The sequence below is a fragment of the Columba livia genome, chromosome 1 (assembly GCF_036013475.1).
Source record: "Columba livia isolate bColLiv1 breed racing homer chromosome 1, bColLiv1.pat.W.v2, whole genome shotgun sequence".
Classification (NCBI taxonomy): domain Eukaryota; kingdom Metazoa; phylum Chordata; class Aves; order Columbiformes; family Columbidae; genus Columba; species Columba livia.
Window position 1 is genome coordinate 126,061,654 of NC_088602.1, and position 14,364 is coordinate 126,076,017.

The 14,364-nt window shown below is 50.6% G+C and overlaps 1 protein-coding gene across 1 annotated transcript in view; it reads right to left on the reverse strand.

The window, feature by feature from the left end:
• Window positions 1–14,364, reverse strand: part of FSTL1 (follistatin like 1) — a 56,457-nt gene that overhangs the window by 13,116 nt on the left and 28,977 nt on the right. The window contains exons 3-4 of the mRNA XM_065077335.1: window positions 2,235–2,339; window positions 856–985 (exon numbers count right to left, since the gene is read on the reverse strand). Of these exons, the coding sequence (XP_064933407.1) occupies window positions 856–985; window positions 2,235–2,339 (235 nt within the window). The remainder of the gene's footprint in view (window positions 1–855; window positions 986–2,234; window positions 2,340–14,364) is intronic.

Here is a 14,364-nt window from a genome sequence, read left to right on the forward strand (position 1 = left end):
CAAGGCTGGGACACAAGGTGTGGAAGTGAGTTTAACAGCCCCATCATTGAGACAAAATCTTGCCTCCTAAGGTTTTTGAGGTCCCTTGTGAACTTGGATGGTAGTATGGGCTTTTGGGGTTTATCCCGAGAGCCTGACCTTTCTTCAGCAGGTAGACCCAGTGACCTGCCTGGCTGAATCCATGAGCTCAGAGAGAGGCAGACAGGAGCAAGAAGTTGCCCTGCTCTCCTGAGTGCCGTCTCCCACCAATGCAGGGGGACAATAGCTCCAAGATCCCACCACAGCCAAGGTGTCAGGACCGTGAGTGCAGTAATGAGGGTCTCAATGGCCCTGCCAACCTCACCTAGGGCCTCCATCCACACTCTCTACCCATGAGTCCATTACAGCTGCCACTACCGCCCCTAGTCCTTGCCTGGGGGGTTATGTTGTAGGTATGCCTGTCTCCAGCTCTGTTACAACCATTCCTGTACTTGCCATAGGTCCTGTTCCTCTAGGCCCTGATGTGGTGACCATTTTACCACCTATATGTCAGACTGCTATGGACTGCATCACTATGGACTTGTCTGGCAATTACAGGCCTGTGCCTGATCCTGGTTACCGTCACTGGACCTGACCCTGACTTGATTTCATGGCTCAACTTCAGGCCTGCTTCATCACCACAAACTTGTCTGGTGATCTGGACTCTTGGTTGAATCCATCTGTTGTTCCCAGGCTTGCCCTGTTAGCCCACTCAGTAACTGTGGGACAGGGTTCTGGCTGGCAAGACCTCTGCTGTGCTTTGTTATCATGCTTGGCTCCCAGCTCTCCATCCCTAAAAGAGTTGCTGGCCCTCATCACTCCCAAACACAGGGTTACCTTTACAGTGGCCATCGTAATCCACCTGTATCTTGGAGCCAGTGAGGCAGGCATCACGGTGCAGCTCACAGTGGTTCAGGTACGTCTTGCCATTGCTACCGCACACAGGCCTCTTGTGAGGTTTGCATTTCTGTGTGAGAGATCCAGAGAAAACAGCATTTTACCTGCCTCTTCAGGACAGTTAGAGGGAAGCAGATGAGTCCCAGCATCAGTCCAGCTTGACAGAAGCCTTTGGAATAGCCCAAAAGGTGTGTGGAGCAGGCTGAACCCACCCATCACCATCTCAGAAAAGCCTGCACAGAGGAGACTGTGGGCGTGGGTTCAAATGCTTCCCTTTATCCCAGCCTCCATCACCACCACCACAAGAGCCTTCCTGAAAGCAGAGCCCAGAAGAGAAATCAGTGCCCAGCATAAATACTGAGGATACTACTGCAACTGCTGCTCTGTGTGCAATGGACGGGCCTGCCTGGAGGTGTTTCTATTAATCAATTCCATGCACCTGTGCTTGCTCAGCGCTGTACATCTCTTCGTAGATCCTGCTCCACCTTTCTGCAACCGAATGTAGACTAAACCATCAGCCACGAGCAAACAGCACAGCCTACAGCAGAGGGAGAGCTCGCCAGTGCCACTCTTCAGGCTGTGGGCTTCTTTCTTGTGTCCCTTTCAGTCTGGCCAAGCCTACACTGAGTGACAGACTCTCTTCCTGCTCATGGGGCATTTCACTCTCCAGTGCTCAAGCTGGCCACAACAGAGCTGCAGGCTCTGTGAGAAGTGGGAACAAAGAGCCTCACACCCATTCCCAGGAGCCAGGCAGGAATGGTTTGAAAGCACGGGGCAGAGCAGAGTAGGCAAACACTCTGTCTCTACAACGGGGAAAGGCTCTTCTAATCATCTGTGGCTCCCTGCTGGATAAAGCTATTCATCCTCACAGCACTCTACCACAATTATTTCCATTTTACAAAAGCAGATTTTTAGTAGGGTGCTTGTAGCCTCCTCAAATGATGCCAGTGATGGCAGGCTGTCTTGGAGCCTGCAGACCACTCCTTATAGTGCCCTTCAAAGCCAGCTGCATATCAATACCCTGCTGGGCTTTCCCAACAAAAGACCTCCAGCCAAGGCTCCTGTGTGTGTAAAGACCCCAAAGGCAGCTGTGCGAGTATCAAAATTGCAAGCTCCAGACAATATCTAACCTACAGAGCTCTTCCCCCACACCACACTGGGAAAGGCCCAGCTGCTTGAAGAGCCACTGTGAATTTGCAGCTGCTCCAAAACAGTTGTGTCCTCATCACATCACGGGAATCTTCCAGAAACCAAAACCCAGCTGGAGGGTAGTGGTAGTGACACCTGTCCCAGATGCAGAAGCTGTGCTGCCCCCCTACCTCGATGCAGAGGCAGGTTGGCTCTCCCTTCTCAGTCACCGTGCACTCCCGCCCAGCTCCGCAGAAAACATTGGCACAGATCTTGGATTTGCTCCTTGGCTCTTCCTGCAAGATACAAAGCAAGAGACACAAAATACATCAATTTACCTGAAACAGCAGCAACATGGCTTTAAAAAATATCACATTTAACTCTAGACTGGACCAAAGAGCACCAGGGTGGTAAGGCGCAGATTACAGACGAGAAAGACGTGACTGCAATAGACGGGACAGCTCAGACAATAACCAGGAGCAGACACAAGAGCTGGGGCTACAGCCCCAGCAATAGAGGGCTTCCTTGAGGTCATTCCTGGAAAATCAGCTAAGAGAACTGAAGCGAGCATCAGCAACAGAGAATCTAGCACAAATAGCAAGAATAATTTGCTCATGTCAAGGATTGCTGTCTTCAAAATTTTTTTCCATCAAGGTAGGGAGCAGAAATGTTTTTGCTTGAGGCATTTAAGAAGAAGGTGAACACTATCCCGGAGAAAGGTTTGATACCAAGCAGGTGGAAGAAATGTCCATCAGGCACCAGATAATGCCCCTGTCACAAAAAAAATTCACAAAACGACATGACCCATTATCTTGCCTCCACTGGTCAAGATTAAACACTTCAAAGGAGGAAACACTGTCATAGATAATTATACAGTAACCTTCTCACAGAGAAAATTTCTTCCTGTCCCTGACAGCCAGCAGTTGACTTATACCCTGCAGCACAATTTATACGCTTTACAGTTTTCTCCTAGCCAAAGTCATCACAAGTATTCTTGTTGTTCACATAACTATCGAATCCTTTTTTCTTGAGTCCTACTGGTGACTCAAACTGGTGACACCTACCAGGGAAGATTTCCACAGCTTAATAATGTTTTCAATAAATCCACTATTCAGTTTTATCAGTTGAATAATTTTTTTACTTAGACTTTCAAAAGAGAAGATGGTTCCAGGGGTTCAGACTTTGGAGACCCTGGTTTAACTCCCTGCTTTGTCATTAATTTCCTTTGTGACTCATTTTCTACCTGTATGTTAAGTATCTGGTTCAGCCTAGCCAACTGGCTCCCTTAACACTTTTGTATCAGAGACAGAAGATTAAGGAATGTAAAATAACCAGTGTGATAGGTCAATCACATCTCCCGTAACTCTTCTGTATAATACACAACTTTTTTTACCTTCTTATCTGAGTATTATTCTTAACCTCAGTTCACTGTGATACATTGTACCTCCAACATATATTCTTGAAAGTAGGTGATCAAAAAGAGCAGAATTTGCCTGAGGACCAAGCACTATTGATACATTTAATAACAAACGTTGAACACATTTTTTCTGCTATTGCTTCTTTATACTTTCTTTTTTTTTGTTTGTTTTGTTTTGCTTTTGAACCACAATTTTACAGTAGGTTGTTGACTTTACTGAAGAGCCCACAGTGACAGCCAGACCATTTTCTGAATGACCTTGCCCCAGTCTTCAGAATATTTTGTCTGGGGGTATAGTGTGCAGCCATCAAGCCCAAGAAGGTCTTTCCAAAGCAGTGTGGAATTCCCTCCAGGTTCTCATAGTGACAAATGCTTTTCTACTCTCTGCAAATGTTCCTATCTCACAGCTTATCCTGTAAAATAAAAATATACAGCCTGTTTCAAAAAGACAGACCCAGTTGCAGAGACATAGTGGTTTCAAATTGGGTCCCAGTTTTTGAAACAGCCTTTATTATTCAGACACACTGTGTCCTAGGCCTGCTCACCCCATGTGGACAGCCTGTTATTCTCCCTCTGCCGCTTCACCTTCTTTTCACATTATCATTTCTGAGCTGTGAAACGCACTGCCTCTTCTGCTGCATCCACCTCAGCTGGCTTCTGGTGGAGCGCTGGGGGAAATGATCTAGGCCCTTGTAGGGTGGGATGGACCAACGTGAGTGCTTCACTGCACAAAGCAACCTCACACAACATAGGGCAGGAAAGGAAGATTAACTCCTTTTGCAAAAAGCACAAAGAAAAAACAAATTCTCCCAGGTTGGAGTCTGGCTAGGGCACTCCCACACCTAAAACACACTGGAGGCACCTAAGTGCTTGTCTATTTAAGGGGTTTCAAACAACGTGCCCACCCCTTCACTGAGCAAAAGACCAGGGAAAAACGAGCTAGACATGGGTTTGAACTGCAACCCGCCAAGGCCTATGATCCAGGTGCCTGGCAATAGATGGCAGTGCTCTGCCCCTCCTGACCCATAGCCAGGCAGGATCACCAGCACCAAGTTCCTGGCCGTGCCCACGAATACCAAGCCCGGCTTTGGCCTCCTGGGCTGAGATGGCACCACTACACCCGCAGCTGGCCTTGGCAGGTGTCCACAGGGACCGAGCTCTGTTGGCAAGAGTCCTCTTCCCTTGCCAGTGCACTGGAAACCAGGCTGTCTGGGCCACAGCTCCCTCCCCTGTAGCGCCAGGCCCAGGAGCCATCCCGCAGCTCTCCCACTGGGACCCAGGGTGGGGATGCTGGCGGGGTCATGCTGTCAGAACAGCCACTGAGGACAATCTGCCTCCTACCAGGCTAGAGAGCCATGTTGTTCTGATTTATGTTATTAACCACAGCTAGATGGTTTGATGGTTGGTTCTTTGTTGTTGTTCTAAGCTGTCCTAGGCTGGCAGTGGGTCAGAGGTGGTTGCCATGTCCCAGCACTGCTGTGTCCACCTCAGGGGTTTTCCAGAGAAAGAAAGCAATCAAGCTGCTCTGCTTGCCTGCCCTCTCGTTCTGGCACAGGGTCTCCCAGAGCCAGCTTGCTCATCCTCCCTCCCAGCAGCAGCAGCCATGGCAAGAGCTACCAGGCTGGGTGCTTCCTCCAGCTTCAGTGAAAGCAGCTCTCAGCTTCCACCCCAGTTCTTTCAGCCCCCTGCACCCCTCATCCTTTCAATGCTCACCCCACAAACCACACTTTCTCCATCTACAACCTACAAACCATAGCCTTCTACTCACATGCCCACCTCCCAAAATCCCCGAGACCCTCACCTCCTTTCTTCACCAGACATCACCTCTCATACCCCTACATCTACTCCTCCCTGCGCCTGGAACCTGACCCAGTACAGCTGCTTTGCAGGTCGAGGTGCCCCCCTCTGCCAGGCGCCAGCAGCCACTGCTGCTGTAGATCCTGCCTTCACCTCCTGCAAGAGCCAGAAAACACTTTTCTCCACCAGCCTGTACACAGATGAAGTTAGTAGTTGCCACCGCTACCACTTGGTACGGCCACACAGCCCTAGGGGGGTTCACAGCGCATCATGGGGTGGCAGCTCTCTCCACTGGCTCCCCAGGCGCCTTTCCAGCAAACGCCAGAGTCTCCTATGTGTAACTGGGAGTGCAACAAAGGTGGCGGTGGATCAATGGATGAGGATGGTGGGGGTCTGTGAATAAGGCTTTATAATCTTCACTCCCGATTCTCTGGTGACCTCCCAGATGATGTCAGCTAGTTTCTTGTGACAGATATTCTGCTCTTACCTTGGACCTCATCATGTTTCCTCTTTATAAAGCTCCATCTGTTGGAGTCATGTGAGTAAGCGGGGGTGGCAGCTGCCACTTCAATATAATATAGCTCGTCCTCGCACCTACCATGTAAAATCTTGGAAATATGAACTGCAAAGGTTTAAAGGCAAGGTCACACACAAGAAAAGACTCCACAGTGTTTCAATGCCATTGTCCTTAAATTCATTTCAGGATTAGAGGGCTGCAATCACATTTTCTTTACACTGTTTCCACCCTGCGAGCTGCCATTGCCTTTTCTGTCACCATGGGCTTGGGAAGTGTCACTCATCCCTGTGCACAGCGCGCTCAGGCAGGCAGAAGGGAAAGGGCAGAGAATTGTTATTAATTGCTGCACGGTGGCATTTACACCGCAAGCCGTGACAAAGCAGCTCCCCTCTTCTGCCTCAGGTGCAATGCCCAAGCTTGCTCCATTTCGGAAATGCTTTTACTTACTCCTCTGCTGCCCAGAGAGCCAGCATGAAGGTCTCAGAGCAGCAGGCACAAAGCCAGGGCAGAAGCACCTGGATCCTGAGCATCCGCCAACAGCACAGGGGCACTCCTGGCTCTTCACCCCACTGCCTCTACAGGGGCACAACCTCCCTGGACATCTCCTTGGGCAAAGGCCCCAGAAAAAGCTGTTTGCCACAGCTCATGAGCCAGAAACCCAGAGCAGCTGGGCAGTGTCAGCATCACACATGCACAGCCCAGACTGTCTGCTGAATGGGGACAGGAACATACGCTGCTTTTGGGGTGCTAGGAGGTGTAACCTCATGGACAAAGGGTTATGCTTAGAGCCACAAAGATGATTAAGGGGGTGGAGCATATATCTCCTCATACAGGAGATGTATGAGGAAAGGCTGAGGGAGCTGGGTCTCATTAGCTTGGAGAAGAGGAGACTGAGGGGTGACCTCATTCATGTTTATAAATATGTAAAGGGTGAGTGTCACGAGGATGGAGCCAGGCTCTTCTCGGTGACAACCAATGGTAGGACAAGGGGCAATGGGTACAAACTGGAACACAGGAGGTTCCACTTAAATATGAGAGGAAATTTCTTCTCAGTGAGGGTGCCAGAACACTGGAACAGGCTGCCCAGGGAGGTTGTGGAGTCTTCTTCTCTGGAGACATTCAAAACCCGCCTGGACACATTCCTGTGTAACCTCATCTAGGTGTTCTTGCTCCAACAGGGGAATTGGACTAGGTGATCTTTTGAGGTCCCTTCCAATCGCTAACACTCTGTGAAAGAGTTCTTGCATGCAAATGGGCCAGAGCCAAGCAGAAGACCTGAACTGACAGCGCAGTGAGCCACAGGCACTGCTTCTGCTTCAGCTGTTGCTTCCCAGGGAGCAAAGAGGAAAAAACGACATTTCCAAGGCACCCGCAGGCAGTGCCGGCAGTGAGGGATCACCATGGCAACCAGCAAAGCAGGGCCTCAAGGTGGAGAGCTAAAATTAGGCAGCGGGAAGAGCTGTTTCTCATCTCCAGCAGAAACTGGCGCTGAGGAGCTGGACCCCCAGCCCAGCGTAGGCGCAGATGCTGGGAGCATTTCCGAGCCCCTGCCTGCACCCCGGTGTCCAGGACCAAGCCCTAACACAGGGTGTCATATATGGGTCTGCACAGGATCCCGAGGTCCTGCACTAGCTGCCACGCCTGCACCACACTGGTGGGACTGCACAAAAACAGTACGGTGTCTGCAGTAAGACAGGAGTGATGGCACACACAAAGGAAAAGAGACACCATGGCTCTTTGGTTTTACAAGGGAGCTGCTCATTGCAGCTCTCCCTTGGCTGCTCCCTCCGTTGGCCCCTGCTGAGCCACACTTCTGCCTGGTGTCACCTGGTGGAAATGGGGACTTTCCCAACCAGCCTGTGAAAGCTGAAACCATTAACAGTTCAGCGACAAAACACCTCTGTAAAGGAAGAACGAGCTTTCACCTGCAGAGAAGAGCTGTGCAAGCAGCTGCACGTCTGCAGTGCCCCACTGCCTGAAGGGAGCAGCAGGGATTCCTGCTATTATATGTGCTCCGGGAAGTGAGCAGGGAGACCACTCTGCTATGAGGTGGGGAGTTAATGTGCTTGAAAACAACTCAGATTGCTTTTTGCTTTCTGCACATCCTTCCATACAACATCTCATCTTGGAGATCTCAAAAGTCTTTCTCTCAGCAACCCACACTGCACTGGAGAAATATTAATCCTACGTGCTGTCCTGCTCCTACTGACATGACTAAAAAGCTTTTCTTGCTATCAGCAGCGACTGTAGGTCTTTTTCCTCTTTTGGCATTAGTCTGTGGAAATCTGTAAAATGACCTGACCCCTCACATAATGCTCTGTGCTGTTTGCTGTAAAATCAAGGCTTTGCATTTTTGCCCTGCCTGATGTGCAGGGAAATCAAAGTGTTCCAGAGGTGTAGCACTGAAACCTCCTCTGGGAGGTAATCCCATGTATTACACAAACTGGAGTATTACACCCAAAAGGCAAAACTAAAGGGCACGAAAATGCTATCTGGGGTTGCAAGACTTGCACAGATTCTCACGCCTCAGGGAAGGCAGCACCAAAAAAACTGTGAGGAAGTCTTCAGATATAACCAGTACAATTCACAATAGACTCCCTTCATGCAGACAGGGAGAAACAAGCTTTCCAGCTATGTATTTCAGCCTCCCCCCTATGGCTTCCCATCCGTATCCCTTCTGCCTGTTCCCTGCCATGATTAACACAGGAGATATAGAGATACGAGATATAAAGGGTCTCTGAATACACCAAGGTGCCACCTGCACATAGTGCTGCCTGCACGATTTGGAAACCAATTCAACATCCAGCTGCAAAACCCAGTGCTTCATTCAGTTGTTGTCTTGGCAATGTTTTCTTCTCAGCGCAGAAAGATTTGGAGACACAAAGCACTAGGTCAACAATGCAGAAAGCTGAGAGGCCACATCTCCTGACTCGCAAACGTCCCTTCTGCCCTGTTGTGGGGCTGGGAAGGAGAAGCGCTATGTTGTGCTGCAGTATCCAAAAGAGAGAGTTGGGCTGCAGAGCAGCTCAGAGGAGGTCAGGAGAACTTATTAATAGCAACTCCTGCACAGTGATGACCCTGGGAAAGCATTTGGCTCATGGATTTCATCCCATTACCCAAGCGTGCCTCTGGGTAAAGCAGCTCTTTCTGCATCCTGCCCTCCTGCAGAGGCCTGGGGAGAGGGATCCCAAGCTGGCTGGAGGGCACGCACGGGCAGGCAGCCTGTTACCTCCGGCCACTTGTGCTGCTGGCTCTGGCAGCATGTTTGTTCCATTGTTCTGGTTTGTGACTAACAAGCAAAGTGCCCAGCCCCCCCTGCAAACCTGACCCAATTCCCGCGGCAGCTCCCTGGATCCTCTAACACTCTGGTGTGACGGGGCGGAAATTTGGCAGCAGCATAAACTGAGCAGATTAGCGTGAAACAAGCAGGCACCCCCGACACTGGGTTTGCCATAAATAGATGGGTAAGGCAAACACTGCAATCTCTCTTCCTTAGGGCTATTGCCTCAGGACATCTGCAGGCTCTGGAAGAACACCCGCACAAATTATACCTTTAAGTCCGACTTGGAAGGTTTGATTTTTAGTTGTCAAAAATAAGATGGAGATAAGCCCAACACGTGGGGATTGAACCACACCTGATTTCTGGTCCAGCTCCCCAGTAAAACCTGCCTCCCAGGACATTATCGCTAGTAGGATGGCACAGCAGTCTGTGGAGCAATCTGTCCTCTCTGCTCTGGCAGGAAACCTACCATCAGAGGTTGCTGAACCCACTGATGCAGGGTCACATCAAGACCCAGCTGAACCCTTCCTCAGGTCTGGTGTTATCCAGTCCCAAAGTGGCACTCTCTGGAACCACCCCCACCCTCCCCAAGGACCTCCCCCTCCCCTTGCCTCTGGGAGGCACAGGGTACACATACTGGGGCTCAGACCAGCAAAGGTGTTGATGGGCAGCTCGTAAGGCTTGAAAACAGGCTGTCCCCAAGCTAGCTAGTTAAAAAGGAGAAGATGTTTGTGAGGCAAAGTCTAGACCAGCGCTCGATTCCTCGGGGCACTGCAACCAGACGAATTTGACAGTATTTCCAATCCTAACAATATCCTATTTGAAGTGTGTCAGTGTGAAGCCTGCGTTGGATGCAGAGGGGTCCAGCGCCATTAGAACTTCAGGATTCCTCCTCCCCTAAATCCTAAAGCCAACCTGCGAGCAGCAGAACTAATGAAGCCCAGCTTCCAACAGCTCTCTCTGCACGGCCTGTCTGTCAGCTAGTCGCAGGGCAGCGTGTGGACTCCTTCCTCAGGGGGGGTCTTCACAAGCCCCCCTCATTAAGCCAGTCACCCAGAGTCACAAAACCAGCTGGATCCCATTATCTCAGAGGCCTCCACCGCTTTATCAGCTGTGGCGGAAACAGGCTGATAGATTCAATACTCGCTGGAGGTGAAAGACAGGCAGGCACAGACAGCCTGCTGACATAGCTTTGCTTCCTTAGGGAACCAGGCTGTAATTTCTTTGCAGAGCCCCATGAAACATGCCTTCAGCTCAGCCTCTTGTCTCAGCAGACTCAGCACCACTGCTGCTTGCAGCCCAGGGGGCAGGTCCTCACCCCAGCCCCCTGCCGTGACTCCAGCTCTGCTTCAGTCTCCCCCACACTCACCCTTGTGCTTCCTCCCCAACATCTTCCTTGCGCTGGAGGACAGACCGCGTCTCTCTTCTACTTTCATCCATCCCTTGCAGCTTCCACTGCTGAGGTATTTCAGTCAGCTGCAACCCAGGGCTGCGAACAGCCATCTGGACACAGTGTCTGGAGCTGCTGCACTCCCTGTACAGTTCGCAGTCGCTATCCCCCTTCCCAAAGCTCTCCTGGTATCTCTTCTTCTTCTCAGCTGACAACCAGGCCTGGCTCACTAAACACATCACATAAAATGCAACCCTTTAAAGGCTTTCGAATGCTTAATAGGTGAATATTTAATGGCAGCTGACTTTCACTAATGGGAAACAAGCCAGAGCATACATCTCTGCCCATGCTAGGAACTGAGGTGCGTTCCCAGAAAACTTAAGATTCACAGACTAGCAGGCAAGAGAGGAAGGGACCTGCAACTCCCAGAGCTCAGAGGAGGTTCCCTCCACAAAACCTATACCTCATCCATCTGTGTGTGACCCTTCCTGCCTTGCTGGTTTGCTCAGTCCATGACCCGCAAACCGGCTGTGTCCATCATATCAGAGCAGCAAGGCTCTAACTGACTTCTGTGATGAGAGGGGCCCATCAGGTCAGTGACTTCTGTGTAGGGCTGTGGAAAAACAACATTGCCCAGGGTAGCCTGCTTGCAGGCATTTGTCCATGGCTACATCAGGGAGATGAAGATGTCTGATGCTACTGCTCCTACAGAAAAGACTGCCATGGCAGTACTGCCTTGCAGAGATTGGCGGGGTGGATACAGAGAGTTCTACCTCTCCAGTGACCCCAGTGGCCATACGGCCTGGCCCCCTGACAGGGGCCACAGCCCTAACACACCAGCCATGGCTTTGTCATGTCCCACAGCAAGCAGCCAGGAGCTGGTGGCTGCAATGAAAGGGAAGCAGGAATTGGGAGGAAGAAGGCTTTTCTCCCCACAACCTAATCAAGGGGAGAAAGCCATCTGCCGAACAGCTGATTTCTCTTCCAGTGCGATGCTGCTAACAGTGGCGGAGCCAGGCACACCTCCCTCGGGGACTCCACTGCACAAGGACTCTGTTTTCCCTTTTAAACTGGAAGGAATGTCTGTGCTCTGGCCCCCACAACCTCATATTTTCCACCAGAAGGCAATGACCGGTGAGGCCCCATAAGGGGAACAATGACATGAGAGTCTGGGGAAGAGGAAATCTCTACCACAAACAAGTCTGGAAAATGGCTGCAAGAAGGAAGGGAGGTCGCGTCTGGCAGCGCTCTCCCTGCTGCAGCTTCGCTTTGCCACTCACCCTAAAAATCCCCTCGCGCTCACAGCCCCAAAAAATGTAATGGCCCAAAACTGCCCTGTTTCTTAGCACTCTTCCCTCTACCCATCCCTGCAGTGCTTCTGGAAGAAGGCGCTGGATTACCTCCTGCTGCATCGTGCAGTGAAACTGCCAGCTCCTTTGCAGCCACCAGGAACCTTCTTGGTAGCGCTGGCTCCTGGCAAGGCACGGAGGCAGGAGATCAAAGACTGATTTGTGCTCGCCAAGCTGGCTGGAGGGGCTTCAGCTGCAAGCACGGCAGAGTCAGTCCCACGGGAGGAAAGAAGGTGCTGCTGCTGCTGCACCAAGGTTCTCAGGGGGAGGAATCCAGTTAATCACTTCATATTTGCATAAGAAAATAACTTTCATGCACAGGGAAGGATCTCAGTGCATGTGAAAGGCCCTAATTTAAGTTAGTCCCATAGGGGCTGTGGGGTGAGATTGGTATCATTCTCCTCATGTGGCAGATTGACAAAGAAAGGCCCAGGGGAGGGGATTTGCTCAAGAGCTACCAGAAGGCAGCAGTTCAACTCCTTTGCTCCCTGGTCCAGGGCCAGAACCAGTTCACTATCTGACCTACAAATCATACTCCCTGTTAGGGTACAACCATCCTTCCCAGACCTCAAGTGCTCTGGGCCAGGCTCCATCTGGCCATGGCTGGACTTCTGGGAGCCACAATTCTCCATACTGTTTTGTTTAAAATATAAAAATAAATACACAACCAGCATCGATTCCTGAATTTCAACAGGAGGAGCTGTTTTGTTCATGGGTAGTACATGAGACAAGTCAGAGGAAGCCCTTGCCTACAGGAAGGTGTGAGGGAGGAGGATGAGGAGGAGCTCCTCTTCAGGGCAGGCAGGCAGAGGTGGAGCACTGTCCTGACCTCCAGACATAAAGGGGAGCACAGACTCCTCCTAGCCATTAAACACAGACTCCATCACCCCTTTCCCTCTCCAAGCACCACAGAGCTCAGCACCAGAGCCCTGAGATCATCTTCCCCATTCTGGGGTGCACTTGCTCCGCAGTCCCCTCCCCTCACTACCCAAACTGATGCTGTTCGTGCCATATACAACCTCAAATGTTCCCCTTCAGCACCTAAATTTGTGGTGACCTACAGCTCCTTCTGTGTCATGACAATCCCTCTTTTTCCATCCTTCATCTGCCTGATTTCCCACGCTCAGAAGCCCTGCAGATTTTACCAGTTCTGCCAGTAAGTTTTGTTGCCTCTTTTTCCAGACAGCTGGGATGATTTATTTCTGAATGGGACCCAAATCTGGCACATTTCTCAGCCACCACCTGGCTCCAACAGAGGGAAGGGAAGAGCGAGCTAAGCAGTTAGAGGCAAGTTAAGATTTACAACCCTATGGCATCTCCTCACCTCTTCCAGTAACTGGACACACGAGGGGAACATGGAGTGCAGGAAACGCTGAGGTTTACCAGCAGCCTCCGGCTCCTTGTGCAAGAGACCTCAGTGGTTTTCTTCCCATCATTAATGCAACGGATTTGATGATCCCTCTTCCCAGCTCTGCGCCTTGGTCCTTCTTCGCCTGCTTTCTACCACATTACATTGCAAAAGCGCAATGGAAATCGCTGTGAGATTGGAGGGAAGCACTGAGTCAGCCTCAGTGTGGGAGGCAGGGTGAGAACAGACTTGGACATAAGCCAGTCTTGCATTTCTCATCTTTCAGCCTTGGTCAAGAACTTGCTCAGCTCCTCGATAATTCAGAGCAGCTTCAGGGCTGCTCCACTCAATGGCTCCGCAGGAGATGGCTCTGCAAGTGGGAATCCCCAGAGGACAGTGCCATCTGCCACAGTAATTTCTCTCCTTCGAAACTTCTTTATCTCATGAAGAGTCACGAGATCCCCTTTACACAGTTGGTACAGTGAGGAAGGGCCGGAATAAACCCCATTACTAGGCATTATTTTGTCTAGACTACTTTTCTTGGCCCTTGACAAAGCATCTGCCTCCTGAAACCATACAGTCAGGAAGAGTTATCAGACTAATGGGAAAATCTGAAAACAACAAGCCAGGTAAAACAAACCTGCAAGAGGGAGAGAAGACTGGGAAGGCTGCGATCAGTGGTACATCTGCCAAAAAGACGCAGCTCCATCAAAGCTTAAACTGTGTCCCTGTAGCCAGAGGGAGCTGAAAGCAAGTCTGCCAAAGCTCTGTCATACTTCAACCTCCAAAATGCAAACGAGGATTTCAGGAGGTGGGCAGGCACAAAAAAAGCTCTCTAGGTTCTTGTAACCTCAGCTTTTACTGCTGAAGACCTGACATTGGCCAGAAGGGTGTGTACATCTACTCATTTGTATTGGAAAGAGGAGAGGAAAAACACTGCTGTAAAAACTAAGTGAAAATCCTTGCTGCGAGAGGAACACAAGGAGGGCTGCACAAGCATACAAACTACAGGGAGAGGTATACATGTGTTTTTCTCTGCTCTCAGAAACATAAAATCAGCAACAAGCAAATCCCAATAAACTAGAAGGGTGGTCACCCTGCAGCCACACACTGGGACCACAGAGGAGTGGTGTTGGGCCATCTGGGACCCAGTGCAAGGCGAACTGTGACCCCTGAGCTAGAACCAGCTACTTCTTTTCAACTCCTGCTGCCCCTGCTGTCCC